Genomic DNA, 26,912 nt, shown 5'->3' with positions numbered 1-26,912 from the left:
TGTTCATCTCTGTTTGTTCTTTAATTCTTCTAGGTCTTTGTTATACATTTCTTGCATCTTCTCAGTCTTTGCCTCCATTCTTTTTCTGAGGTCCTGGATCATCTGCACTATCATTATTCTGAATTCTTTTTTGGAAGGTTGCCTATCTCCACTTCATTTAGTTGTTTTTCTGGGGTTTTATCTTGTTCCTTCATCTGGTACATAGCCCTCTGCTTTTTCATCTTGTCTATCTTTCTGTGAATGTGGTTTTTGTTCCACAGGCTGCAGGATTGTAGTTCTTCTTGCTTCTGCTGTCTGCCCTCTCTCCCTGCTTTTTCTCTCTCTTTTTTTTTTTTTTTTTGGCTGCACCACGTGGCTTGCAGGATCTTAGTTCCTCAACCAGGGATTGAACCCGGGCCATGGCAGTGAAAGCACCGAGTCCTAACCACTGGACGGCCAGGGAATTCCCAAGAATTCCCTACTTGCACCAGGTGGTTCTCCCATCCACATGCCTTTGCACAAAAGATCCTGGCAGGAAAGTCCTGGTCCCCCTCTCCGCGCCCCTTAGGAGAAGCTGCTCCCGGGCTGGAGCTTCCATGTGCCACCTAAGTCAGGGGTGTCGTTCTTAGCAGTAAGACATTTCTTCACCTCTCTGCCTCGGTTTCCTCATCTGTAAGGTGGAAATATGTTCTTACCTTGTAGGATAATAATGTAGAGCTCTCAGAACAGTACCTGACACCTTGGGAGTACGTAGAAGGTTAGCTGCTGCTGCTGTTACAATTATCACCATCATCATCATCATCATTTTAAAATGACAATCTCACTGCATGTCAGGCATTATGCTAAGCACCTTACCTGTGTTTATCTCATTTAATCATTTCATTAACCCCATGATCCTGCTGGGATATTCCCACAATCCCCATTTTACAGATGAGAAATCAAGGCTCTGGGACATGCAGTGGCTCACCCAGGACCACATGCCTGGTCAGGAGCAGAGCCTGGACCAGCCCCCAGGTGTACTTGACTTCACTTCCCCTTTGATATTGGGGGGTGGTGCTTTGGTCTGTACGCAATTCACAGATGAGGAAACTGAGGCTTGGAGAGTCAGTAAGGTGCCAGTGGTGAGGGACAGTGTGGTTCTAGCTTATGGAGAAAGGCAGCTAGGCTTCAAAGACACCTTCACAGACCTGCCAGGGGCTGTGCGGCCAGGACCCAAAGACACTGGGTCCCCAGTTCGATTCCTGGCATCTGCCTCACCTCTGTCAGTGGGAGGTCAGACTTCTTTTTTGTTGTTAATTTTCTCCTCCAGACACACAGTGGGGCTCTTCGAGGTCCTTCTGCCTCTCTCCTCCTCCTGGGACCTTGCTGTCTGCTCTCCCACCCAAGTCAGCCAGGGTTCCTCTGGCCCTTTGTGGGATGTCATGGTGCCAGGGGGGGGGCCCATCTTGCCACCTTCACAAGCATGGGAACCGGGTGTCTCCCAGTCCCCCTAGAACCTGCAGCTTCCCCATTTTTGGCCTCTGTTCCCTCCTGGGGAATTAACCAGCCTACTTCCCAGGCGTGTCCCCAGATGTGGTCCTTCCAGCAGCCCTGGGACAAAACTCCTCTGAGAGCCCCTTCCAGGACTCGGCAAGGCAGAGCGGGGTTGCGATGCTCTCCAAGGATCTGCAGACTGAGGACTCCTGGGGGCACTAAAGGGTGTGGATGCCTGGGGAAGGAGCAGAGCCTGGGGGCCAGGTGCCCTGCCCACACCCGCCGTCCCTTCTGCTCAGCTGTTCGGTCCACACGCCGTGTTTTGAGTCCCTGCGCAACCCTCAGTTGTGCAAGGCCTTGAGGATGTGGTGCTGGGATGTGGTGCTGTGGAGACAAGGGTCCTGTCCCCGTGCTCTCGGATGCCTGAAGACCTCCATCCATGGAGCCCTTGCTCTTCACCAGGCACCGTGCTGACAGCGACAGCCGCCTGAGGCTCCTGTGTGTAGAGGAGCGAACGGAGGCTCAGAGAGGCTAAGTCACTTGTCCCAGGTAGCAGAACTGGTAGAACCCAAGTCTGACTCCAGAGGCTGTGCCCACCTCACAGATGAGGAGACTGAGGCTGAGGAAGAGTTAGCAGTAGCCAAGACCTCTGGCCAGTGAAAGCCAGAGAGGGCTTGGGGGTCTCGTGCTAACTAGCAGCTGCTCGCTTCCTTTCCCTTCTCCCCAGATCCCCTCTCAAGCTCCACGTGGCCCCTTTGACTTGACCTGTTCCCATCCTGGGGGCTCTGGGGTTTCTGTCTGTTTCCTCCTGTGGCTGCTTCCCACTCACCAGGAAGAAGGGGAGGATGGGGGCCTGTGCCAGTGTGGGGCGACTGTCATGTGCATGGAGAAAAGTGACGGGGACAGTGAGATGATCTTTCACAGACTGAACACACCCGTGGCCCCAAACCCAGAGCAAGAGCACAACGTCCTCAGCCCCAAGAGCCCCCACATGCTCCCTCCTAGTCACCATTCCCGGAGACAGCTGACCGTGAACCTGCACAGGTTAGCACCTCACTTTTTGTTCTTTATATCGATGGAGCCGTGGTGCAGTGGTTCTTTGCTTTTTGGTTTTTAAAAATAGTTTAGGGATATTTTAAAACAGCCTCATTGAGATATAATTCACATGCGACACAGTTCGCCCACTTAAAGTCTACAGTCAATTTTAGAATATTTTCATCACGCCCAAAAGAGGCCCTGTGCCTACGAGCCATTAACTATCCCCCAGCCCCTGGCACCCACAAGTCTGCTTTCTGTCTCTGTGGATTTGCTCACGCTGGACATTTCATATAAATGGAATCATACACTATGTGGCCTTCTGTGTGTCTTCTTTCACTGCTAAGTGGCGGAATAAGGTTCATGCTTTTGAGGTTCATCTGTGTTGTGTAGGATGGTTCAGTACTGCATTCCTTTCTTATGGCCAAATAAATACTCCATTGCTGCAGGCCAGCTGCTCTGTGTCGCCCCCTTTAGAACCGGGCCCTCAGGAATCTAAAATGTTGGCGTCCACTGATGCCTGCTCCTGAGTTTGGCCAAGTGCTGCAAGCGGGCCAAGCTGGGAGCACTGGGGGATGGGGAGAGGCTGAAACACACAGAGATGGAGAGAACACGGAGGCGTCCGGGCCCCAGGCAGGTCCTGCTTCTCCTCCCTGAGCCGCAGCCTCCCCATCTGTAAGGTGGGGGCAGGACAGGGGTCAGCTGTGTGATTACAGAACCTTCCAACTCTGACGGTGCTGAGTTCTCCGTATATGTAGCACTTCCTCCTTCCCAGCATGGGTTGGCTCTAGTTTCGAGTTCTGAATCTGAGGGCCCCTGGACATCCTCGTTTTAAGTGGCTAATATCCTTCCTCCTCCTCCCCACTGGGCGTGCCCCCTTATTCCCCGGAATTACCAGCCTGTGCCCTGGGTCCCTTCCAAGGCCACTGCCCGTTGAAGTCCAGGGAGCTGGAAGCAGATTCCGAGAACAAAGGATGGCCTTATGCGGGAAGGTCAGGTAGGTGAGGGACTTATCTGCCTCCACGCCTGCAAACCCACAGCCTCTAGGACCCAGCAACAGAGTGGCTGTGTTTGAAATTCACACTCTCCTGCAAGCGTCTCTCCTCTCTCTCTCTTTTTTTTTTTTTTTGGCCGTGCTGCTGTTTGGCATGCAGGATCTTGTTCCCTGAGCAGGGAGACCAGGGATGGAACCCATGCCCCCTGCAGTGGAAGCGTGGAGTCTTAACCACTGGACGACCAGGGAGGTCCCTCTCTCTCTCTCTTTTTTTAAACAGCTTTACTGAAATACAGTTCACATATCCTACAATTCACCCACTAAGATGTGCAATGCAATGGCTTTTAGTATGTTTACAGAATTATGCATCCATCACCACAGTCAATTTTACAACATTTTCATCATCCCCAAAAGAATCCCCATACCTTTTAGACACCATTCCCATTCCCCATCACTCCCAATCCCCCAGCCCCTGGCAACCACTAAGCTACTTTCTGTCTCTATGGATTGATCTATTCTGAACATTTCATATGAATGAAATCATACGCTATGTGGTCTTCTGTGTCTGGCTTCTTTCACTTAGCACTGTGTCTTTAAGGTCCGTCCATGTTGTAGCCTGTATCTGTATTTCATTCCTTTCTATGGCTGAATAATATTCTCTTATATGGATAGACCATATTTATCCAGTTATCTGTTGGCAGACATTTGGGGTGTTTCTACTTTATGGCTGTTGGGAAGAATGCTTCTATGAATATTCATGGGCAAATTTTTATGTGGATGAATGTTTTCATTTCTCTAGGGACATACCCAGGTATATACCTAGGAGTGGAATCCCTGGGTCACCTGGTAACTCCATGTTTCTCACTTGTTGAGGACCTGCCACACTGTCTTCCAAAGCTCCAAGCCAGCATCCTGCTTCTCTGATTCCAGAAGGGCCAACTGAGGGTTTCCCTACCTGGGTTCTCTGACCCCTCAGAATGGGGTGCAGATCTTGTGTCGCTGCATCTTCCTGGGAGTGGATGTCTAGGATGTTTATCAGATTCACAGGGGCATCTCTGAGCCTCCAGACCCTCTGTGGTCCTGCCAGTCCAGAGGTTAGAGGAGGAGACAGACCGGTGCAGCATATTCCAGTCCTGTCTCATTCTGGACTGTTCTTGTGGAGTCTGCTCAGGATAAAAAAAACACAGCTTGAGAAGTGATGAACATGCTCTCTGACGTCTGCTTTCTTTTCTCACTCTTTTCCCGGTGCGCCCCCTCCTTGGTACCCAGCAAGGAGAACTTCAACAACATCCCTGACCTGGAGCTCAACCCGATCCGATCCAAAATCGTCCGTGCCTTCTTCGACAACAGGTGGGCCTTTCTCCTGGAACTGCCGATGGTGGGTGACTTTGGGGGAGCATTTGCCCTTGTAACTGCTTGCATGACTCGTGTGCTCGGAACAGCCCCTTAAGCTGACGCAGAGAAGAGGGGGCTTTGTCAGGTAGGAGCTACAAGCACAGGTCCGGGGTCTGGCAGTCCTGGATTCATGGCTGGGTGACTTGGGACAGCTCACTCAATCTCTCTAGGCCTCTGTATTAGTTAGCTATGGCTGTGTAACAAATTACCCCCAAACTTAGCAGTTTGAAACAATATATATTTATTGGCTAACCATTTTTGAGAGTCAGGGATCTGGGTTCTCAGGCTCAGGGTGGGTCAGTTGGGGCTACACTCACCCGAAGGCTCAACTGGGGGAGACTGTGCTTCCGAGCTCACTCTCCTGGCTGTTGGCTGGAGGCATCTCATGGACCAGTCACCAGGGCTACCACACCTGGCAGCTGGCTTCCCCCAGAGTAAGATGTTCCAGTGAGAGAGAGAGAGAGATTGGGCACCTGAGATGGAAAACACCATCTTTTGGTAACTTCATCTTGCAGATAACATGCCATGACTTTTGTTATATTGTCCTCATCAGAAGTCACTGGGTCACCTCACACTTGGAAAGGGGACTACATGGGGCATGAATACCAGGAGGCAGGATCACTGGGGCCCCTCTTGGAGGCTGCCTCGGTTTTCTCACATATAGAACAGAGGTAATAATAGCACCTGCCTCTCAGGGTTGCTGTGAGGCTGTGCTGAGCTGAGGTATGTTAAAGAGCTAGGGTAGCTGTCGTTATGCTCAGCACCCTGGCTTACAGACTGAGGCAGAGAGAGGCACCATGGACAGTATCCCAAAGCTGAGGCTGACACCAGAGCTCACGTCCCCAAACGTTTAGTGTCGTCGGAGTTGAAAGACTCACATATCCGCATGGAGATCACTGTGTCTGAGGCTTGGTGGAGAGGTGCAGGGGTGGGGGGGGAGGGGGTCATGCCCTCTCCAGGCTGCCAGAACCTGTGGACAAACACACCAGGGGCCCAGGCCTGACACCCTGTGTCTGCAGAGATCTCTGAGAAGCAGGGAGAACTGGCAGAAATAGGCATGTCCCTTCCTTGAGGTCATATCATGGGTGGGGACTCCCGGACGGGTTTCAAGTTGTACGAGCCTGAACCGCCCAGCTCTGGTTCTGCCAGGGCTGCAGGGCCCTGAGCAAGACTCCGGGCCTCACCTGTTCACAGGTTGGGGCTACGAGGTCCTCAGGCTGCCCCAGAAAATGCAGAGGCCTTCCTCCCAGACCTGTGGGGTGAGACCTGAGGAGAGAGTGCCCAGGAGTTAACTAGGCAAAGCAGAGAGAGACCAGAACTGCACGTGCAAAGACCCTGTGGCACAGGGAGTGGTGCGAGTGGCAGAGGGGGCCTGGCTGGAGCACAGAGAGGCCAAGCATGGTGAGAGGTGTGGGGTGGGCAGGGCCCTCAGCTCCTTTTTAATCCTGGTTCTGCCTGCAGAATCCCAGAGGGAGGCCTGGGTGGGCAGTGAGGCAGAGCAGGATTGGGGGCGCTGGCAGGTGGTGGAGAGGGGAGGTGGCAGGGGGAGCGGTGATGCGGCCCCCAAACGTGGAGACGACGTGGTTGTCGGGGCCTAGAGTTGGAGGCGTCACAAGAAGATGGTACAGGGTGACCAGAGCCTAGTGATGCCTAACGTGTGTCTGTATATACACATGCCTGCATGTATGTGTCTGTGAGGCTTGTTTCCAAACAGCTGGACGAGACTGGGCCAGTTGTGAAGTTGGCCGGGCCCCGGGGACCCAGCCTTCTGTGGGTTGGAGCTAGAGGGGCTGGTGTCTCCTGCAGTACTAGGTGTGCTAAGGTGAGGAGAGGATGACACCCAGAGGTTCTGGCAAACCCTGCTTGCCCCGGGCCTGTGGGGCCCACCTAGGGCCAAGGGCTTGATTCTTCCATTCTCACCGCCAGCCCAGGAGGAGACAGGTTGGGCTGGAGAGGGGCCCGAGGGAAACCTCTGGTATCCTGACTGGGGGGTGGGTTTCTCAGGTGAACACATTGGTCCAAACGTTAGATATGTGCTTTTTACTGTATGTAATTATTCCTTAAAACAAATCTGGGGACTTTGCTGGTGGTGCAGTGGTTAAGAATCCGCCTGCCAATGCAGGGGACATGGGTTCAAGCCCTGGTCCAGGAAGATCCCACATGCCACGGAGCAACCAAGCCCGTGTGCCACAACTACTGAGCCCGCGTGCTATAACTACTGAAGCCCGCACGCCTAGAGCCCGTGCGCCACAACAAGAGAAGCCACCGCAATGAGAAGCCCGCGCACTGCAACGAAGAGTAGCCCCCACTCGCCACAACTAGAGAAAGCCTGCATGCAGCAATGAAGACCAAATGCAGCCAAAAATAAAGAAAAAGTAAATAAAAATAAATAAATTTATAAAACAAACAAAAAAACAAATCTGGCCTGAGGTGGCTTGGCACTCAGCTGTCCCCTGTGGAAATCAGAACAGATCCAGGAGTTGCGTTTTCAGCTCAGGGTGGAATTCAGGCGTTGCCAGGCCACTGTCCATGAGTGCTGCCTCTGCTGAGGGGACAGTGCGTGGGCAGGGGCCAGAGGACAAGAAGGCGTGCCCTGAGTCCATAGTCAGAGGCAGGAGAGACCCCCTACTGTACTTGGAGCATCTGAGGTTAGAACAGAGCTCTTAAGGGCGGTGCAGGTGCAGTGGCACCTAAAGGATGGAGGAAGGGGCCTTAGTCGATCAGGGAACGTTGAGTGCCCAGAAGGTGGACAGTGAAACAAACTTTTGGGCCCCTGGGGAGGGGAGTGTGGTGGGAAGGGGTGGTGAGAGCTGGGCAGCTGGGACCAAATCTCCTGGGCCTGGGAGACCAGGTTGGGGGCTTGGGGGTCACCCCAAGAGCTGGAGGAGCTTCCCAGAGGGCATCGAGCAGGGGAGTGACAGAATCTGATTTGCTTTTTGCAAAGCTCATTCTGTCTGCATGTGGTGTGCCCACTGAGATGGAGGAGGCTGGACCAGGCTGTCCCAGGAGAGACGAGGAGGGATCCCAGAGAGATCAGAGGAGTGAAACTGGAGATTGACTGGATAGGATGGGGACGGAGTCAAGGGATTCCCGGGTCTGCAATGCGGGCCGCTCACGAGGCACCTGCTCTAGGGAACTGCTATCGGAAGATGACGCATGACAGTGAGCCGGAGAGGGAGGGCAGTGGCCAGTAGGGGATGGCGAGAGCCTCCCCTGTGGGTCCTGGGGCCTCAGCCTGGGGCGGCTGCTTAGAGACATGGTGTGGAGAAAGGGAGGCCCCGGGTGAGTCAGTGGGCAGCCCAGAAGTCACCAAATAGGGGAGGATGAAGGAAAGGCTTCCCTAGCCTGGACCCAGAACAGCTCGGTGCCTGTGCATCCTTCACATCTCGTCCTGTAAGTTCCAGCAAGGAGGTGGGGGAGGACTCAGAGGAGGGGCTGGAGACGGGATTTTCCTTTCAAGAAAGACCAGCGTCCACCTTGCTTCCTAAGACGTTTTGAACCAAGAAGCTGGTCTTGGAGGGCAGTTTGAGCTGGGTCTGTCCCCTCCTCCAAGGGCTCTGATCCTTACAGGGTCATCGGAGAGTTAAGGAAGTGAAAAGACTGCTCTGAATCAGGCATCCTTGCAGAACGAATGCTCTCGTGCTGGGCTGCAGATTTGGATGTAGCCCCTGTTCTTCTGTCCCCCGACCCAGGTCTTGGGTGCTCCGTTGTGGAAGTGGTCTGGAGTGCACGTGGGTCTGGCTCTAGGTGCCGTGTCTGGGTTTCCTCGGTCTCTGCATTGTGGTCACCTTTAGAGACCGTGATGCTGGCCCATGTGGACCTCCCGGGGATACTCAGAGAAGGGATGCCTAGCCCCTGAATCAGGTCCTGATGCTGAGGCAGCCAGGTCTCGACCTTCCCTGAGAAGGACACATTCGTGGCCAGCCTGCCCCGGGGTTTATCACGTGTCCCCCGAGCTCACTGTCATCCTTCTCACTGCAGCCTGAACCCCTTGAGAAGGACGTGCAACCCAAACACAGTGAAAAGTACCTCCGAGGAGCCCGCTAAATCCTGGGGATATTTTTACGCCCTGTAAATTTGGACTGTGCCTCTGACAGCAAGAACTCTGAGATTATTAAAAATCTGCCTGGAGGAGCAGTGGAAAAACTTTGTAAGACAGAAGATTTCCGGGAAGATTGAGAAAAAACACTCAAAGACTAGGCTTCCTGAGTCCAGGAGAAGATCTCGCCTTACCTCTCAGATTTGTTGTTTCATGATCCACCTTCCCTGTTCCAGGCTTGGGAGCCACCTCTGTCTGGAAAATGTCCTGGAATGGAAGATTGGGAATAGCGAGGTCTCTAAACTGTGAAGTGTGGTGCACACTTCAGGGGCAGTATTTGAAAAGGAGTAGATGGGCCCCTAGAGAGAGAACCTCGAATGTACTCCTTTAAACCGAGATATGGTCCTAACCCCAGGTGGGACCCAAATGCATTTGACAAGCACTAGCCCCTGACTGTTAGTTATCCCGGGCCAGCTGAGAACTGTCTCTTTGCAAGGATGCAGTGAGGGCAGAGGGACCCTCAGCCCATCAGCCCGATGGCCACCTGCACCAGCGGAAGTCGGTTAGTGATGAGGGTTTGGCAGCAGTGGGTCAGGAGTCCATGTTTGGTTGGAGTCATCTCCAAGCTGTTTTCTCAACTCTTCTTCTCTGCCAGGACCCTCACCCAGTGGCTTTTCAGTGCACTCACGCATTTGCTGGGTACCCGCCGTGTGCTAGGCACAGGGCAGACCCAGCCTTGGGTTCGCTCCCTGAGCCCCGCCTGGAACGCGAGCCCTTTTCTTGCCCCTGCAGAAAAGCACATCCATAGGGATGTTGGAGTGGTGGGAAAGTGCACGGGGAAGGGAGGTGTGACGCAGGCCACCCTGGGACTCTGTGCCCTGATCTATTAGAAAACCTGCAGTCATTGGCGAGTTTTGCACTTTGGTAGGAAACATGACTCAGAGCTGCCTGCAACTGATCATTGTACTCAAGTTTTAAACAGCTTATAGCAGGAATTGGCAAACTTTCTCTAAAAAGCCAGAGAGTAAATATTTTACGTTTTGCGGGCCACATGGTCTCTGTCACAGCTGCTCAACTCTGCCTCTGTAGCTTGTAAGCGGCCACAGATACTATGTAAATCAATGGACCTGCCCGTGTACCAGTAAAACTTTATTTATGGACGCCGAAATTTGAATTTCATGGAATTGTCACTTATCATGAGATGCTATTCTTTTCTTTCCCAACATTTTTTTCAACCATATTAAAACATAAAAACCCTTCTTAGTTTATGGGCTATATAAAAATAGACAGCAGGTGGGATTTGGTCCCCAGGCTGCAGTTCGCTGACCCCCGATCTAAAGGCGAGGGTCAGGAGACGTACCTGGGTGAATTACTGCCTCGGTTTCCCCGTGTTTAAGTGCCCAGCTCTGTGCACCGCAGCATGCCCGGGCAGCCCTCCATCCCAGCAGCTGTGCAGTTGACCGTGTCTCCCCCCAGGCCCTCAGACGGTGATTTCTTGTGGTGGGGGGAGCGCCGGGGAGGGGCTGGACTAAACTGCCCTGGGGCCCGGGGCCCCCACGAGCAGGTTGTTGGGAAACAGAACCCAAGGCTGGGCAGCCATCGTAGGTGAAGTGTGTGCCCAGAAGGGCCGGGTTCTCGAGGGCTGTTGGTAGCAGAAGGACGAGATTCTGTTTCTAATGCATTTCCGACACCCCCTCGTTGCTCCCATAGGAACCTGCGCAAGGGGCCCAGCGGCCTGGCTGACGAGATCAACTTCGAGGACTTTCTGACCATCATGTCCTACTTCCGGCCCATCGACACCACCATGGATGAGGAGCAGGTGCAGCTGTGCCGGAAAGAGAAGCTAAGATGTGGGTGTCGCAGGGCCCCTCCCCAGTGCGCACCTGGCCGCCTGTGTGTCCCTGAGTCCTGCTGCGCCCCCAAGGCGGGGTGGGGAGGGTCAGGGAGCACCAGCCCAGGCCTTGGGGAGGTTGGTCCCGATTTCCACACACAGAGGGTGGCATTTGCACCTCCCTCTCCTCCGAGGCTGCTCCGTGGCCGCCTCCTTGTTGACACTTCTCAGCAGCTGGTGGTTTTCTGGGAACAGAAGGAGGTGTCATTGACTGGAAAAGGTTAAGGCCCTTGGTTTGGACAGACCTGGTTCAATCCAGCCCCTTCACTAAGCAGCTGTGTGACCCTGAACCTGACGGTGGGGATGAGGACTGAACGTAGGGGTGATGCTGAGGCTGGGTGAGATCTCGGGTGCTTCCTGAAAGTTCCTTTCTTCCCTTCCCTGGCCCATGACCGGCCACCATACGCAGCTTCACGGGGCAGCCTCTGTGGGGCTCGTCCGTCCCGGAGGAGCTCTGAGCAAGTTTAGCTGGGATCGGCCTTGGTGGGGGGTGGCACAGAGTCCCAGGGTGGCTTGCGTCACACCTCCCTTCCCCGTGCACTTTCCCACGACTCCAGCATCCCTCTCCATCCCATCCGAGGCAGCAGCGTCTGCAGGGACATGTAAACACGGGGCTTGGGCTATACTTAGCTCAGGACTGGACGTGTACTGAGGGCTGTTGGGGGCAGGGCGGTGATGCCTGGTGTCCGCCCGGCTTCCACACTGTTCCAAGGGCCAGGTCAAGGGGTGTGAGGGCTGTGGGATGGGATGGACTCTGGTTCAACCCCCCAGCTGCCCCTCCCTTAATGGGGTGGCTGCGGGCAAATGCCTTAGCTTCTGTGAGCTTGGCAGCCCCGTCTGTGAAATGGGCTCAGGGCAGCCCTGGCCTCACGGGGTCATGTGAGGATGAGGGGAAGAGATGTTTGCACAGCACCAGGCTGGATAAGTGCCAGGGCCGAGGACTTTGTGTGCCTGAGGCTCCCTGAGGCTGAGCCAGGGGGCGGAGAGGTCACCTCCCCTTCAGCTCCTGGCTCTGTTGGGCTGCGGGATGCTGAGTGATGTCAGTAAAGGGACCACGTGATGTCACTGAGAGTGAAATAACCAGAGCAGGTGTGAATGCCCCTCGTACCATCAGGGGCCGGCTCGGATCAGCCAGGGGCAGGATGTAGGCAGCCGGGTCCATGATCTGCCACAGGCCTGGGATGACAGCCACCCTCTTGGGCCTGTCAGGAATGACACTTTGAAATAACACTGATCTGGCTTCCAGTTAATGAGGCTATCACATCATCTGCACTCACAGTGTGCCAGGCGGTCGCTGGCCCTGGTCCACCAGCCTTAGCTCACCTGGCAGCACCATGAGGCAGATGTGTGGTTACTCCCATTTTACAGATGGGGAAGCTGAGGCTCAGAAAAGTTAGGTCACTCGCCCAAGGTCACCCACCAGGAAGTGATCGGTCTGGCCCCATGGCCTTTGCCCTTGCCCCCTATGGCTTTGGCAGTTAGGTTTCCGTTACTGGGGTCTTTTGCTCAGTTTGAGGTAGGGGAAGGTTGGGGGGCAGGGGGACCCGGGCTCCCCTCCGCCTTGCCTGACTCAGCCGCTCTCTCCCCCCTGCCGCCCCCAGTTCTGTTCCACATGTATGACTCGGACAGCGACGGCCGCATCACCCTGGAAGAGTATCGAAATGTAAAGTATGCTCCCGCACCGGTGGGGCCCCAGCGCCTCCCCTGCCCTGCGGCCGGGATGGAGGCCCGAGGTCACGGCGTCTCTGCTCCACCGGCAGGTGGTCGAGGAGCTGCTCTCCGGAAACCCCCACATCGAGAAGGAGTCTGTGCGCTCCATCGCCGACGGGGCCATGATGGAGGCGGCCAGCGTCTGCGTGGGGCGGATGGTGAGAGCTGCCGGGTCCGGGCCCCCAGATCCCCCCTCCCCCTGCCCCTGCCCACCCCGCCGTGCCGTGCCCCGGTACTAGTCTGTTTCTGGAAGGCCCCAGCGGGCAGAGACTGTGCGTGTCCTGCTCGCCGCTCTAACCGGGCCTGGCGCCGACCACTGCTCAGAGGCCTCTCGCTGCTTTCCTGTCCCCCCAGAAGACTGGCCCGACGTCCCAACCCCCGGGGGGTCGGGCCAAGCAGGGGAGTCTGGGCTTTGGGGGCTGTAGACCCCACTATGTAGCTTCCTCGGGCCCACGGGCAGCGCCTGGCACAGTGCCAGGCCCGGTCGGCGTACAGCCCGGGCTTGCTCTCATTTAATTATTAATGAGGGGATTTGTGGCCTGGAGGGTAGGGGTCAGCAGGGAGCTCTCTTGAGGGCCCACGATCCGGGGTCCAGTGAGGAGCTGGGAGCAGCGGGGGGTGACGTGTAGATGAGACAGAGGAGAGGGGCTGGGCCATCAGGGCTTGTGTGCTGCCAGGACGGGAGGCCCACTGCTGACAGAGACGAGAGAATTCGACCAGAGGCACTTGCAAGGCTACTACGGTGGCCCAGGCGGAGGGCCAGGCTCAAGCTGTGATGGGGAGGAAGGCGGGTGGGACCACGTGAGCAGGAGCTGGACACAGCTGAGGCTTGTCAGGGTCCCACTGGCGTAGAAGTGGCTGGGTCATTTCTTGGAACCGTGCTGTCGGGCCTGGGGTGACGTCGGTGAGTTAGAGCAGGGTTTCTCCGCGCGGCCTTGTTGGCACGTGGGGTTGTCCTGGGGTTGCAGGGGGTTCAGCAGCCTCCCTGGCTTCCACCCACTGGATGCCAGTCACACCCTCCAAGTCGTGACAACCAACATGTCTCCAGACATGGCCCACTGTCCCTGGGGCGGGAGGGCGAAGTCACCCCCAGTGCAGAACCGTTGGTGCAGAGGGGCACAGGAGCGAATGGTCAGGGCAGTGGTGACTGGCATGTCGTATGAGCGGTCACTGCCGGCTTTTCCGTGCTCAGATGGCGCTGTCGTCAGGGTGGGGAGGCACGGACTCTGGCAGGCGCCCCCTAGAGGCTCCAGGCAGCCAGGTGCCCCCAGGGTCACCTGTAGGGTGACCACACAGCACGTGCAGGCACCGTGCTGGCTTCTTCACGTGCATCACTTCATAGATCTGTAACCTTGCTTCACTGGTGGGGACATAAAGAATTTTCTGGACTTTGGGGGCAGCGACCTTTTTGCTGTGCTCGGTGGACTCGCTCTTGCAGGGCCGGGTCCAGTCCAGTCCAGACAGCCCCTGACGGAGGGGCTCGGAGCCCCCGGGAGCCGTGTGGGCAGGCACGTGACCATCTCCGTGGACTTTGTTCCCTGAGGGTTTCGGGTGGTCCCCCTGGGGCCGTCCCTTCTGGCTCCTGTGTATTTATAGTGGCTGCAGCCCCAGACACCATCATGGCTTTGGGGTGACCCCAGCCCAGATGGAGGGGTGTTTTCCTGCTGGAACCTGCTGTTTGTGCCCAGGCCTGTCATCAGGAGATGGCGGGCCCGGGCCTGCCCCCAGGGGCAGGGTCTGAGGTCACTTTCTTGGCCTGTATTTCATTTGTCTGCTTCGGGGGCCCAGGGGGAGGCTTCTGGCTTTGGCGAAGCCACCCCTCTCAGCCAGTTAACTGCCGCGGAAAAGGGCCGGTGACCTCGGTGGGGAGCGTGGGGATTCCGCTGCCGGGTTGCCCGAGCCAAATTCCCATTTGATTTAATGACACTCTCCTTCGTTAAATTGCTCCCCGTCCCACTCCAGTTTCAATTGGCGACAGTTTTCTTAATTTGCTGTAGTAAAATTGTTGGCAGCTGGCAGCTGCTGATCTGCATAAAAGCTGCACAACCTTAGAAGCCGGGGCATTCCGGGAGTCTGTGCCGGCTTCCCGGGTATGTGTCCCGCTCACCGTGTGCATCTTTCTTTACTTACGGATCCTCTCTGTGCTCTTAGAATATTTTCTCGTGTGATCGTCTACCAGATAAACACAGAGGCGCAGGGTGAGGGGTGGCCGAGTCAGTTCATACCCTGTGGCCTCCAAGGATGCTTAACATTTCTGCCTGCACCTCTCGCCAAAGACAAATGACGCATCGCCCCACTGTAACGGACCTCCGAAGCCGGCTGTCGACTGCGGCACTGAGCTCTTTCCAGGGTGTTTCCCTGGAAAGCCTTGTTGTGGCTGGAGGCTGGGGCAGCTGTGCTGGGGTCTCAGCCTAGGGCGCGGCCCTGACCCTGCAGCCCCTCCACCCGGTGCCCGCCCTCCAGCCCGGGTCTTGGGCCAGCGGGGCTTTATCTATAATTAGCTCCCCTTGCTGCCCTAGGAATCCGGGGTCTCTGGCAGGGAGTGGGCGACCACTTCTGTTTGTGCCCCTGGGCAGGAAGAGCAGACAGCCCTAGGGACAGGGCTGGCCCAGGCCTTCTAAAAAACTGGTGTTTTTCATAAAATTAAAAAGTATATCCAGGGGACTTCCCTGGCGGTCCAGTGGTTATGACTTTGCCTTCCAATGCAGGGGGTGCGGGTTCAATCCCTGGTCGGGGAGGTAAGATCCCACATGCGTCTCGGCCAAAAAACTAAAACATAAAACAGAAGGAATATTGTAACAAATTCAATAAAGACTTTAAAAATGGTCCACATTCAAAAAAAAAAAAATCTAAAAAAAAAAAAAAGTATATCCAAAATTAGATTAAGAACAGAACCCACCTCTGGGAGCTGTTGTGAGGTCTGCAATCAGTTCATGGTAATAACGTTTGTAAAGTACACACGGCAAATGCTCAGAGAGCGCCTGCCGATGTTTTCTTAAATACACGTAGGAACAAGTTTCCGAGCGGTGCGGAAAGAGAAGTGCGTCTTTCCTGGCCCTCCTCCCATCGGCCCTGGTCCTTTTCCCTAAAGGGAACTGCCCTTGATGGTGTTTTTCCTGACACAGACCGACGTGTACACGTGTGTCTTTCGGTTCCGATTCACACACAATGGCGCTGAACTGCCACAGCTCCCTGTCCCCCATGCTGACCCCACAGGTCCACGGGGCAGGTGGCGGCCGTGTGCTCAGTGATGGGGGACAGAATCTGCAGGCATCTTTCTGCTCCTTGTTTGTTTTTTTCCGCCGTGTATGTATCTTGGAGCCTTTTCCATATCAGCAGGTCTAGATCGACCCCTTTTTCGTGGTAACCAATAGCCAGGGCAACCACAATTTATTTGGCTGGTCTTGTATTGACGGGCAGTGGGGTGTCAGCCCAGCTTTCACTGTCACAAAGGGCGCCGTGGGGACTTGGTCTTAGCAGCATCAGGGACAGGAGCCCCGTTTATCATCTCGTGTGTGTGCCGAGACTGGCACTGCCAGTGACTTGGCAGGTGGGAGGCCCCTGGGCCAGATGTTATCAGGGTGACTCACTTGGCCCTTTCCCCAGTGTCTGGAGTGCAGGTCGGCCCAGAACTGGTCTTACCAAGGCTGGTTTGAGGAGGCAGGACTAAGAAATGGCAGGAGGTGTCTGCTGGTGGGCGTACTGTTGGGAAGTGGCGGGAGGTGGCTGTGCCGGGTAGAGCGAGCCCTGCCTCTGTGCCCACCTCCTCCTTTCCCACCCTCGTCTGCTCTGTCCTCCCTGGGGGGCGTGGGTGGGGCCCTGGTGAGCCTGCACCACCTTCCATCCCACCATCGAGCCAGTGAAGGGGACACTGGAGTTCAGGGCCAACAGCCTCGAGCTGGAGGCAAACAATCCAGAATGTTCTCCCCATTCTCATGATTCTCCCTAAATGGCCCCAGCCTTCTGTCTTGCAGGGTGGGGGGAAGATGGAGAGTCTCCAGGCAGAAGCCCCTCACTGCACCCTGTGCTCTGTCCCCAGGAGCCTGATCAGGTGTACGAGGGCATCACTTTCGATGACTTCCTGAAGGTGGGTACCTGGGGGTGGGGGTGGGCACGGGGGCTGTGCTGGGGGCTTGAGGGGGACCCTGCTGGTCAGAAGGAGATGGGCGTCTCTGTGGAAAGGGGTCAAGCCTGGGTGTGGCCTTTAAAATAGTTTAAACTGGTTTTACTTGTTTTTATTGGAAGGGTGATGATAGGTATACGGTCAGAACAACTAAGCAAGTGCAAAAGGGCCTGTGAGGAAAACTCCATTTTTCTGCCCCCGCGAGTCCCTGGTCCCCCTTCTCAGAAGCACCCTGTTGACAGTTGGAACCAGGGTTCTGGAATGTTCTGTGCCTGTACGAGACCTGCTCTTCACAGAAGCACACACTGGTGCTGACCGCGTGTGGTTCTGCCCTGGGCCTCGCAGTCCGGGCTGTTTGTCTGGCTGCCCACCTTCCACCCCTGTTAGTGGACGTTCAGGCCTCGCCCAGCCTTCACTGCTACAAGCCTGCTCGCAGGCTGGAAACTGGGGCCCTTCGCTGCTCTGACAGGCAGATCCCCGTGGCAAGGAGTCGAGCCCCCCGTGCTCTGCCCGTGCTTTGGCCCTGAGCATCCCTACAGCGGTGTCCCTGAGCCCCTTCCAGGAGGCGAGGAAGATGGGAAGTCAGGGGAACGATACCCAGTGTGGCTCCCGGGCCGGCCGCCAACTCTCCAGGTGGCCCGAGGGAAGCAGGCCTGTGCCTGGGTTGGGGCCGGGGACTCTGGTGAGCTGAGGGGCAGCTCGGCCGGGCGCTCCCCCAAAGTCTGCGCCGCCAACCTGGCCAGTCATGGCAAGAGGAAGGGGGCGGGCGGCACAGACCTGGGCCTGAGGGAGAGACCCGAAGGGCCTGCTGGGCCGGAGGAGGACAGGCGCCCCCCTCCGCGGCCCCCAGGGCTGGGCAGGGCAGGCAGACTGGGAGAGGCTGAGTTGGCGTTTGTGCCACAGGTCACCTTGGCTTGTTCTGAGGTCTGCGCTCCAGAAAAGTGATGACACTCAAGCAAGAACCAGAATAAGGAGTTAGAAGATCAGGGAGGCCAGGGAAGCTTAGGGAGGAGGGACGGCTGCTTTAAGCCAGAAGATAGGATGAAATCCAATTTTGGCCTCAGAAACCAAGCTTCTTCCCCAGAAGGCCGCCCCCGCCGCTGCCCCGCCTCTAGTGTTCCCAAGCCCGTTGCCTCTGCACCGTGGGAGTTTTTCCTGACCAGCCGGCCCATCCCATTCTCTGAGCCCCACAACTAGCCTCTTGCCACCTGGCATAACCCGGCCTTTGGCAGAAACCACCCTGACATCCAGGTATCTTCTCCTGGGAACGTCTTGTTCACCTAACAAGGAAAGCACTTGGGGGACCGTAGGCATGTGACAGTGGCAGGAAATGTGCTGAGGCCTCCCTGCCACTTGGGTGCCCACAGGGCTCTGCTTTCCCCAGCCTCAAGGCTGTCCCTGGAGATGCTGAGGGTGACAGCTTGACAGTTTGAAGTTCTTACATAAGCAGGGAGACAGTGACAAGTCACTGCCCACCACGTCCCTCCGTTCCTGTTCGCATCCTGCCCGCCACTTCTCCATCCGTGGTCCTCTTGGGCCCCGAGTGGCCAAGGAGCTGGCGAGCGCACAGTCCTGCCCGCGCTGGGGCTTCCTAGTGTAGCAGATACAGGGTCTGGTGGCCTGAGTTGTCCGCTAGGGCCCTAGCCAGGATGGACCGTGACGGCAGTGCCAATAGCAGGTATGTGGTGATGGATGTGGTCTTAGGCAGAAAGTACCTTTCCTGGGCATGAGCTTGTCTGTCTGGAACATGGTGACCTCCCTATCCCTGGGAGGTTGTAAAGACCTAACTGTTGTGACCTTTTAATTAATGATGATGGCTTAATGAAACCTTATAATTGCACAGCCCTTAACAGTTTATAAACCGCTTCCGTGCATGATTCCCCTGGAGCCCCCAGAACATTCCGTGAATGGGCAGCACAGGTGGTGGTCTCGACATTTTTCTGGTGAAAAGGAGGTTTAGTGTGGGGTTAAGGAATTTGCATGAAAATCACAGAGCCTGAAGTGGTGGGTGGGATTCAAGTGACTTCAGCTAAGAGCTTGGATTCAGTACTTAATAATAACTTGCTGTGACAATCCAGAGAGAATCCAAATGTCAGAGCCCAATTAACCAGCAAAAAGGCAGATGGAAGTTTCTCTTCCACGCTTCGCACTGGATTCCACCTGCGGGAGCTCCTCAGTGGGTGGCGGAGGAGAGCGGGTGGGAAGGTGGCCGAGGACCCCGGTGGGGATGCCCACTCACACTGCTCCGTCTGTTCCAGATCTGGCAGGGGATAGACATCGAGACAAAGATGCACGTCCGCTTCCTTAACGTGGAAACCATCGCCCTGTGCCACTGACCGCCCCTCCCCCACGGAGAGCCCGGGCAGCGAGGCCCCCGGGGGCCCTTTTGCTGCAGCTCTTGTAAACAGTCAACATCCCTCGCTCACCTCTTTTTCCCACAGGGTATGGTACACGGGGCTTTGCTGTTTTTATCTCCAATAAAAAAGAAAAAGGGTTTGTTAATGAACGTGGCTCCTGTCTGTTCCCCACGTCCATGCATGTGGCCTGGCCACTTGGTGGCCCGAGGCTGGCTGACGGTGGGGAGCGAGGAGCAAGCCGCAGCAGCAAGTCTTCAGAGGCTGGTCTGCAAGGGGATTTATTGTCTCCTTCCTTTCTGGTTTATTTTGGGTTAAGTATTTGCTCTTTTCCCTGCTGAGTGCTGGGAACTTGCCCGCCTTCTCAGGCCCCGGCAGGGAAGTAAGGAGAAGCAGCCCCTCACTCCATGGGGGCAGGGACTTGGGTGGTGGGGCTTCCTTGGTGCCGTGACCGGATATTCAGACCCAAGGAGGAGACAAGAGGAGCTGAGCCTGAGCCAGCCGCAGTGAGCGCCCGAGCTCGCCCCGCGGTGTTGGGGCCGCCAACGGTCAGGGCCCGGCGGGGAACGGGCTGGGTGTGCCCTGCGGCCCTTCCTCAGGATGGGGGCCGGCTGCATAGTCTGCACTCCACTGTCCCCAGCGCAGCAGCAGCAGGGGAGGTGACTGCCCCAGGTGGCATCTCCCACAACTCCGGCTGTCACCTTCCGGCAGTGGGGTCTGAGGGGAGGAAGAAACAAAGGTCATTCATCTCGGTTGGTGGCAGTGGCCCATGAGTCAGCAGAGGGCTGGCAGCCGGTGGTGCCCTGGTGACCTGCTGACTCGCTCGGGAGAGCTGCCATCACCGTGGTCACTGGTCACTGTTGACATTCCAGGCCTCCTCCTGGTAGTTGCTTCATCCACACTCGCCGGGAGGCACCTTCCTAGCCTTCCAGGAAAGTTCCCCTGATAATTGGCTGTTGCTATTATTTGCATTCTTGAATTTGTAATTCACTTTTGATATTAAGTGTGCTTTATCTATCTTATACCCACATGTTGGGGTTCAGAATGTAACAGGCGCCCCCTGGAGTCTTCATCCGACGCCCAGCGCCTGGTCTTCCCTTCCCTGAGGCAGTCATGATGGTCCTTCCTCTGACATCCGCCCCCCCAAAGCTGTGTTGTGCACACGTTGCTTAGGACGAGATTAACGTCAGTATTTAAAAGCCAGCAGGTGTCCCGAGGGCGGCAGTGGAGCTGGGAAACCCTCATCATTTAGACAGTGAGAGCTGGCGCGGGCATCCCACCCCGGTGAGCGTGCGGTGGACCGGGCTGGGCCTCCGACCCCAGCTGTGCCTGAGGAACACCAGTCTCCACGATGCGCCTGACAGGCAGGCGGCCAGGGGCAGCGCGGCCACATCTCTGGTAAGTAGAGAGAGGTCTGAAGTCACTTCCAGAGCTCGGCTGCTTTTTTTAACTTTATTTTTTAAATCGAAGTATAGTTGATTTACAATGTTGTGCTAATTTCTGCTGTACAGCAAAGTGACTCAGTTATACATATATATATATATATATATGTATATATATGTATATATTCCTTTTTTAATATTTTCCATTATGGTTTATCCCAGGAGATTGGATGTAGTTCCCTGTGCTACACAGTAGAATCTGCTTCTTATTTAGACGTGTGCTTAATTCCACAAATATTTTGACATTTTCAAAGCAGTAGGTCAGGGCCAAGGCTGTGCTTCTTACCCTCCAGGTGCCGGCAATGGGGTGGGAAAGTGGGATGTGATCTCCCTCCCCACCCCCGCTTCTCCTGCTGCTGGGATCAGTTGCTCACACCCCTGGGTGCCTGGCAGCCCACAGAGGGAATCTAGAAAGGCCTGGTGTGGGGAGATCTGGTCCTGTTTAGGTGCTAGTTAGCTATCGTCCAGGACGGGTCTCCAGTGAGACCCCTGCAGCCTGGCAGAAGCGTGCGTCCCCCTGCCCTCCCCGTGCCCTTCCCTGCCCCGCACTACTGCCAGGGACCCGTGGAGTTACAGAGCAGCAGGACTGCTGGTGTGGCCACCGTAGGCTGGATTTTCTGGGATTCTCCCAATTTGCTTCCATTTTGTTCTTCTCAACAAAGGCAGTTCATTAATGTAAAGTGTTTTTATAAATAATAGATCTTCCATCAGCCCCCCTGCAGAGCCTCCGTTTGGGAGACATGGCCAGTGTGGGCACAGGCAAGCGTTTGCCCTTGTTCAGCCCACCAAGGGCCGGCCTCGTGTCTTTGAAGCCTCAGCTTACCTAAACCGCTAATTAAAATGAGATTTATCCACCCTGAGCCCAGTCCATACTGCTCAAACCCAAGCTGTTTGTTCACCGTCACTGAGGATGTCGTCTGATCGGCACGGTTGGGGCTCATTTCCACCAGAGGGCCGGCCAGAGTCCGCCTGGGGCTCCCCCGCCGGCTCCCAGGGCACTGTGTGCGTGATGTGTTTTCACTCATTTGGTCGTTCCGGGAGTGATCGGGGTCTTCTATTAGTTGGTGCGGACCTGCTCCTAGGAAGGGTGGTTATTCCCCCCAGTCTGCTGGCCTTTGATTAGAAAGAACGAGGGTCACTGCTCTGGGTACGCATCTCAGGACGGCTGTCTGGGCAGTGCGGTCTGCAGAGGCTGGAGGCTGGAGGCTCGGAAACGGCCCCTTACGGGCTGGACTGGTGGGCGTGCCCAGGAGGGGCTTTCTGGCTGCCGAGACCCTGGGGGAGTGTAGCACCCTCCCCCCATCTGAAGCAGCCTGAAGCAGGTGATGTTTGTTCTCAAATAGGCAAGTTGAGAAATTACCAAATGCACTTGTTTTACAGCTTTCCTTTCATTAGGAATTATACCCCTGTGACTAATCAGTGCTAAGTCAAATATTTGAAGTCAGTGCTGCGAGGGCCTCAGGCTGTGGGTGGAGGAGACGGCGCAGGGACAGTGTCGGCAGCCTGCGGGATGAGGGTGAGGTCACCTCTCTCCATGTTCTCCACCCATTTCCCAGGAATTGGGTTGAAAGCATAGTACCAAGGGGAAAAGTTACCAGAACTCGGCTTTTGGCCGTTGAAAGAATACGGCAATTTGACACAAACACGCCAATTTGGTAGGTTTACAAAAGGGCTGTGTAATGGAAATCTAATATGAGAAGCTCAGGGGAAAACTTCTGCAGCCACGTTAAACATGAATTATGGATAAGGGAATGCAGTAAGATGACAACAGCTTCCAATTTTGGCCAAGCACCCTCTGAGGGAACGAATTATTGCTAGACTTTAACAAAACCATTACATTTTTTTCTGATCCCGGGCACTGGCAAGTTCTCGATGTGCGTCATGTACGGATCGGATCCTTGTCGCTGAACAGTTGAACCTGTCTCCACTGCCTGTGGTTCACCAGGCCGGAGCTGAACTGCAGACGGCACAGTGACTTAACGCAGGCTGATGGAGAGTTAAAGATACAAGTTGCCTTGGCAAGTGTTCTGCAAACACCTGCTTTGCAAGCTGTCCTCCCACACAGTGACCTTGGGAAGGCCTTGGAGAGTTGAGTGGGAGGAGCCGGGGTTTTCACCACGACTTCCCAGGGTGTCAGTGTTGCCTTTGTCTCCAGGCTCTTCTGGAATCAGTGAACAAGTGCCAGCAGGGATTCGGTGGTGGATGAACTTGGCCCCAGGAGGACTGAGGACTCTGACGGGCACACGGTGACTCCTCTTCCTTCTAATCTGCATGTTGACCAAGTCAGCAAGGGGCCAGGTTTCTGGTCTTTACCCCAGGAGTGGTCCAAGGGGCAGCAGTAAGGCTGGAGGATGCGCCGAGGAGCAGTTTATGGCCGCCTCCATCGTAGAGAAGCGAGGCGGCAGCGTTAGTGCGAGCACCGGGCGAGGGGAGAGAAGATACAGCAGTGGGGCGGGGGAGCCTGCCCTCCCTCCCTAGGGGACGAAAAGGTCCCCGGCACAGAGCTTCTGCCTGGAAGCCCCTGCCCACCATCAGAGGCGGAGAGCAGGCTGGCACCCGCATGGCAGGGGCCGGAGCCCAGCGAGAGGGGCTGTGCCATCGCCCATCCCAGGCAGCCTCCGTCCAAATCGCGGCAGGGCCCACTGCAGCAGCCAGGGAGCCATCTGGCCTGGCCGCTGGTGAGGTGGGCAGGTCTGCGAGGCTCAGGGCGCCGCGGACGGGCGGCCAGCACCACACGCTCCCGGCTGCCACAGCTGCTGCCCAGAGCAAAGGTCCGAGTCGGGAGAGCCAGCCGGCCCCCGCCTCAGCCATTGTCGTAGACCTGCCCATCCCGACAGGCAGTGGACGGCCTTAACGAGAAAGCTGTGCCCCTACCAGGAAGACGTTTTTCTCCGAGGATGAGCAAAGTTCGTTTGCGGTGACCGGTGTTTGTCATTTGAATGCAGAGTGGGACGCGCTATCCCCTCAAACGTGGGGCCTCTGGTTCTGGGGAGGGGTACGGAGGACTTCATCCTGGTGTGGTCAGCTCTCCTGCACAGAAAGGACCAAAACTCCACTCTTGGGGACATTCAGTTTTTCCTCGAATCAGCTGAATCTGGTCAGCCTTGGTAGGGGAGGTGATGCTGGCCCCAGGGTGTCTCTGCAAATGGACTATTGCCTGGGCAGCGGCAGTGGCAGCACCAAGGCAGCACAGGGCTGAGACCGCAAAGCACAGCCTAGCGGCCGCAGATAAAACTCTCAGGGCTATAGTTCCCTTGGAGAATCTGATGAAAGAGCCATACTTCCTCCCAGAAAATGCCCTTATGCACATTTTCACTTACGGTTGTGTGGGTTTCTTGGATCCTGGGCTAGGAACCCCTGTAATAGTGGTTCTGGGAAAAACTATTCAACATGTCAGGTGAGATTTCCAGGGTGGGGGAAAGCTGGTGAAGTGGTATGCCAGGGGACTGTCACCACATACCTTGCCAGGGTGACAAGTAATTTCAGCAATAAATACATTTTAAAAATTTAATACTAGAACCAACGTGGACATGTTATAAAGCAGAAAGCAAAGTCATACAATGTTTTAAGATAGGACAGAGATTTCTGGTGTTTGGCCCTCTGGCTCCCCCAGCGGCATATCAGAGTCTCTTCTGTCTTTAGGGGAGACGTGGGACCCGAGTTTGAAAAGCAGAAGAGATACAGAAGAAAAGGAGACGATAAGTCAACTAAGAACTCAGAACTTGCAAAGAAGCTCCCACAAAATAGCCAACGGGGACAAAGGTAAGATGGGATGAGCAGACGGGGGTGGACATGGGCCAAGATTTTTTTAAGCCACTGGTAAATGTTGGTTCATAAAGGAACTTTGATCCTTTCCCCGTCAGGCTATTTCTTCCAGAATGTAAGGTTTACAGCAAAAAACACTGACTGAACTTGGTGTGCTTGGAGATTATTTGGGTCCAATAAAGTCCTTCACAAAACCCAGGTGGTTTTCATGAATGGGAGATGTTATCAACAGGCTGGGAGGAAAAACCCTATGCTTGTAACATTTACACTGGACCAGCAGTTGGCAGTGAATGAAAGTAGTTTAAAACTGTTTTTACTTTCAGTAAAATTTTCTGGGTCTAATTTCTTTTGAACTCTTCCATTACCCATAATTCCTGCAAAGCTAGGAGGGAGAATGTATCTGCAAAATGAACTGTGAAATGAGACTGGAAGAGGCTGCTTCTTAAAAGGAAAAATAAACTTTCCGCAGTGGTCCAGCTGCATTAAGACTGAGAGGTGAAAACCGTTTAAAGCGAGGTCACTAGGGGGTCAGAGCACCACAAGGCAGCGAGCGTAAATAAAGTACATACTTCATTCGCCAACTGCAGATTGGCTTCATTTATGAAGTAACTGGGTTTTCTGAAAGGAAGCAGAAAACCCTCCTGACACAGCTGCCTTCCCGGGAAGGCAGCCTGAAGGAAAGCAGTGCTCTCGGGACTGAGGGGATGGTGCCCAGTCGTGGCTGTCTATGTGGCTCTGTCTAGTTGGATGTGGATTTTTTTATGACTGAGGATCTTAATTTGAAAAACCTTCCAAAACCCTCACGACTCAAAAAAGTTCTAGGACTCCGCGTAGTGGTGCATTTCCCAACCGTACACGCTTGTGAACAGCAGGAAAGCTTCACGTTGCTTTTGGATCAGTGAGACGTTATCCCCATGCTGAAAATACTCGGTTTGATAGTCCCTTGTGCCTTTTTTTCCTTTATCAAGAGTTGTATATTTTGTCTTTCCAAAAACCTGCTTTCGGCTTTATGATCAACTTCACTATTTGTTGGTTTTCTAGTTCATTCATGTGTATTTTTATCCTTCTTTAACTCCTTTAAAGAAGGATTTAACTCTTTCTTTCTACTTTGTTTGGGATCACTGTGACCTTTTTTAAGCTTTCTGGGGTGACAGCTTAGCACATTGATTTTCTGACTTATTTTCTATAGTCATGACGTCTCCCCACCCATTCGGGCCTCGTCCCCTGGGTCTTGGTGTTCAGTGCTTCCACTATCACCCTGGTCTAGAGAGTTTCTATTTTCCATTTTTCTTTCCCTGTTTAAAACCGAGTTAATTCAGGAGTGCCTGGGGCTTCCAGGTGTATGTTTTTGTTTAGCTTTTTGTGGATTTCTAATCGTACGGCATTGGGACTGGGGCACTGGATTGAACCTGTCTGGTATTGCTCTTTGTGTAATCTGAGATTTTCCTTGTGGCTTTCATACATGGTCATTTTTTATGTATGTTTTGTGGGTATTTGAAAAGGGACAGAATCCTATCTACACCCATTGTGTCATGCTTATAAATTAAGTAAATCCTCTGAATCATGCACCATGGGCATGGATTTTGTTTCTCTGAGTAGTTCTATCCATCAGTTCTTTGCGTTGCTATTTGGAAGGTACATTAGATGGCCGCTGCTGCTCACAACAGTCTAAATCACGAGTAATGCCAGGGTTTGCCCTCTTAATCCTTGGAAATGGAAGCTAGTTATCACACTGAAGGGGGTCTCTCGTGCTGCCCCGTGTTAGCTCGGTGGTTGAACGTGATGGTCCCTCCGCTCTCTCCCCTTCCTTCTCACTCTCTGCTCCAGAACCCATCACCTTCCACCCCACGCGGAGGATGGGTGTTTACGGTACGTAGAAAGTGTCTACTTGGTATCGTGCATCGCAGACACAACAGTAAGCCAAACAGTTATTAATGAAGTAGTTGTATAAATATATAATTATAACCGTGTTAAAATCTACCAGGAAAAAGGGCTGCTCTCGCAGGTTGGGTGGTGGTGTGAGAGAAGACGACCCAGAGTTGATTCTTGGTCTCAGATCCAAGGGCTCAGGGACTAGCATGTCCAGAGGCCCCCGAAGAAGAAAGGGTGTGGAGACTGGCAAGAGGATGAGCAGGCTGGCGCAGGGGTGCAGAAGGGCCTTATCTGAGAGCTGGAGCAGGGGCTGTGTGCAGTGTACAGAATGATGTGGGGAGGTCCCAGCTTGGGCCAGGGGGACACTCCTGAGACAGGTGGGGAGCAGATGCAGGGCTGCATGGGGGAAGGAGGTATAAATCTGAGCCATCAGTGTGTGGTACTCAAAGCCATGAGAGAGAGAGTGAGAACAGAGTAAGATGAAACGAGCCCTGACAAACGCAGCTGGAGAAAATGAATTGGCAGAGAAAAGCAAAGGCAGTAGAGGAATATGTGGGGTCACGTAAGCACGCCCTGCAGTTGCTTTCTTCCCCCAACACTTAAAGCCTAGTGAGGTGCTCCTCTGTAGTTCTAAAATACACAGAATTGGTTCTTCCCATGTTTCTCCCAGCTCCCAAATGAGACAATTCCCTAAATGTTGTCACAGGGAAAAGCAAGCGCCAGGTCATAGTTGTAACCGGGTATGGTGTCACAGGACGAACGGCAGATGGGCACAGTGCTCTGAAAGGCCAGCCGGTCCACTGCAAACTCGTAGGCCTGGATCAGCCCCCGGTGTCTAGA

The 26,912-nt window shown here is 54.7% G+C and overlaps 2 protein-coding genes across 3 annotated transcripts in view; one reads left to right on the top strand and one right to left on the bottom strand.

Annotated features, from left to right (window-relative positions):
* The window catches only part of TESC (tescalcin), a 64,008-nt gene extending 44,863 nt beyond the window's left edge, over positions 1 to 19,145 (top strand). The window contains exons 3-8 of one of the 2 annotated variants that reach the window (XM_007189459.3): positions 4,751 to 4,831; positions 10,626 to 10,765; positions 12,408 to 12,469; positions 12,567 to 12,674; positions 16,556 to 16,603; positions 18,898 to 19,145. In XM_007189459.3, coding sequence (XP_007189521.1) covers positions 4,751 to 4,831; positions 10,626 to 10,765; positions 12,408 to 12,469; positions 12,567 to 12,674; positions 16,556 to 16,603; positions 18,898 to 18,975 — 517 coding nt within the window. In that variant the 3' untranslated portion in view covers positions 18,976 to 19,145. Of the gene's footprint in view, positions 1 to 4,750; positions 4,832 to 10,625; positions 10,766 to 12,407; positions 12,470 to 12,566; positions 12,689 to 16,555; positions 16,604 to 18,897 lie in introns of both variants that reach the window. The other variant, XM_028168345.2, reaches the window with a different exon arrangement.
* Positions 19,146 to 23,928: 4,783 nt separating this feature from the next.
* FBXW8 (F-box and WD repeat domain containing 8) overlaps positions 23,929 to 26,912 on the bottom strand; it is a 117,668-nt gene continuing 114,684 nt past the window's right edge. Inside the window, exon 11 of the mRNA XM_007189655.2 lies at positions 23,929 to 26,907. Coding sequence (XP_007189717.2) covers positions 26,763 to 26,907 — 145 coding nt within the window. The 3' untranslated portion in view covers positions 23,929 to 26,762. The remainder of the gene's footprint in view (positions 26,908 to 26,912) is intronic.

Source organism: Balaenoptera acutorostrata, chromosome 13, assembly GCF_949987535.1.
Source record: "Balaenoptera acutorostrata chromosome 13, mBalAcu1.1, whole genome shotgun sequence".
Lineage (NCBI taxonomy): Eukaryota > Metazoa > Chordata > Mammalia > Artiodactyla > Balaenopteridae > Balaenoptera > Balaenoptera acutorostrata.
Note: the sequence above shows the minus strand (reverse complement) of the source record. Positions and strands in the feature narration are given on the sequence as shown.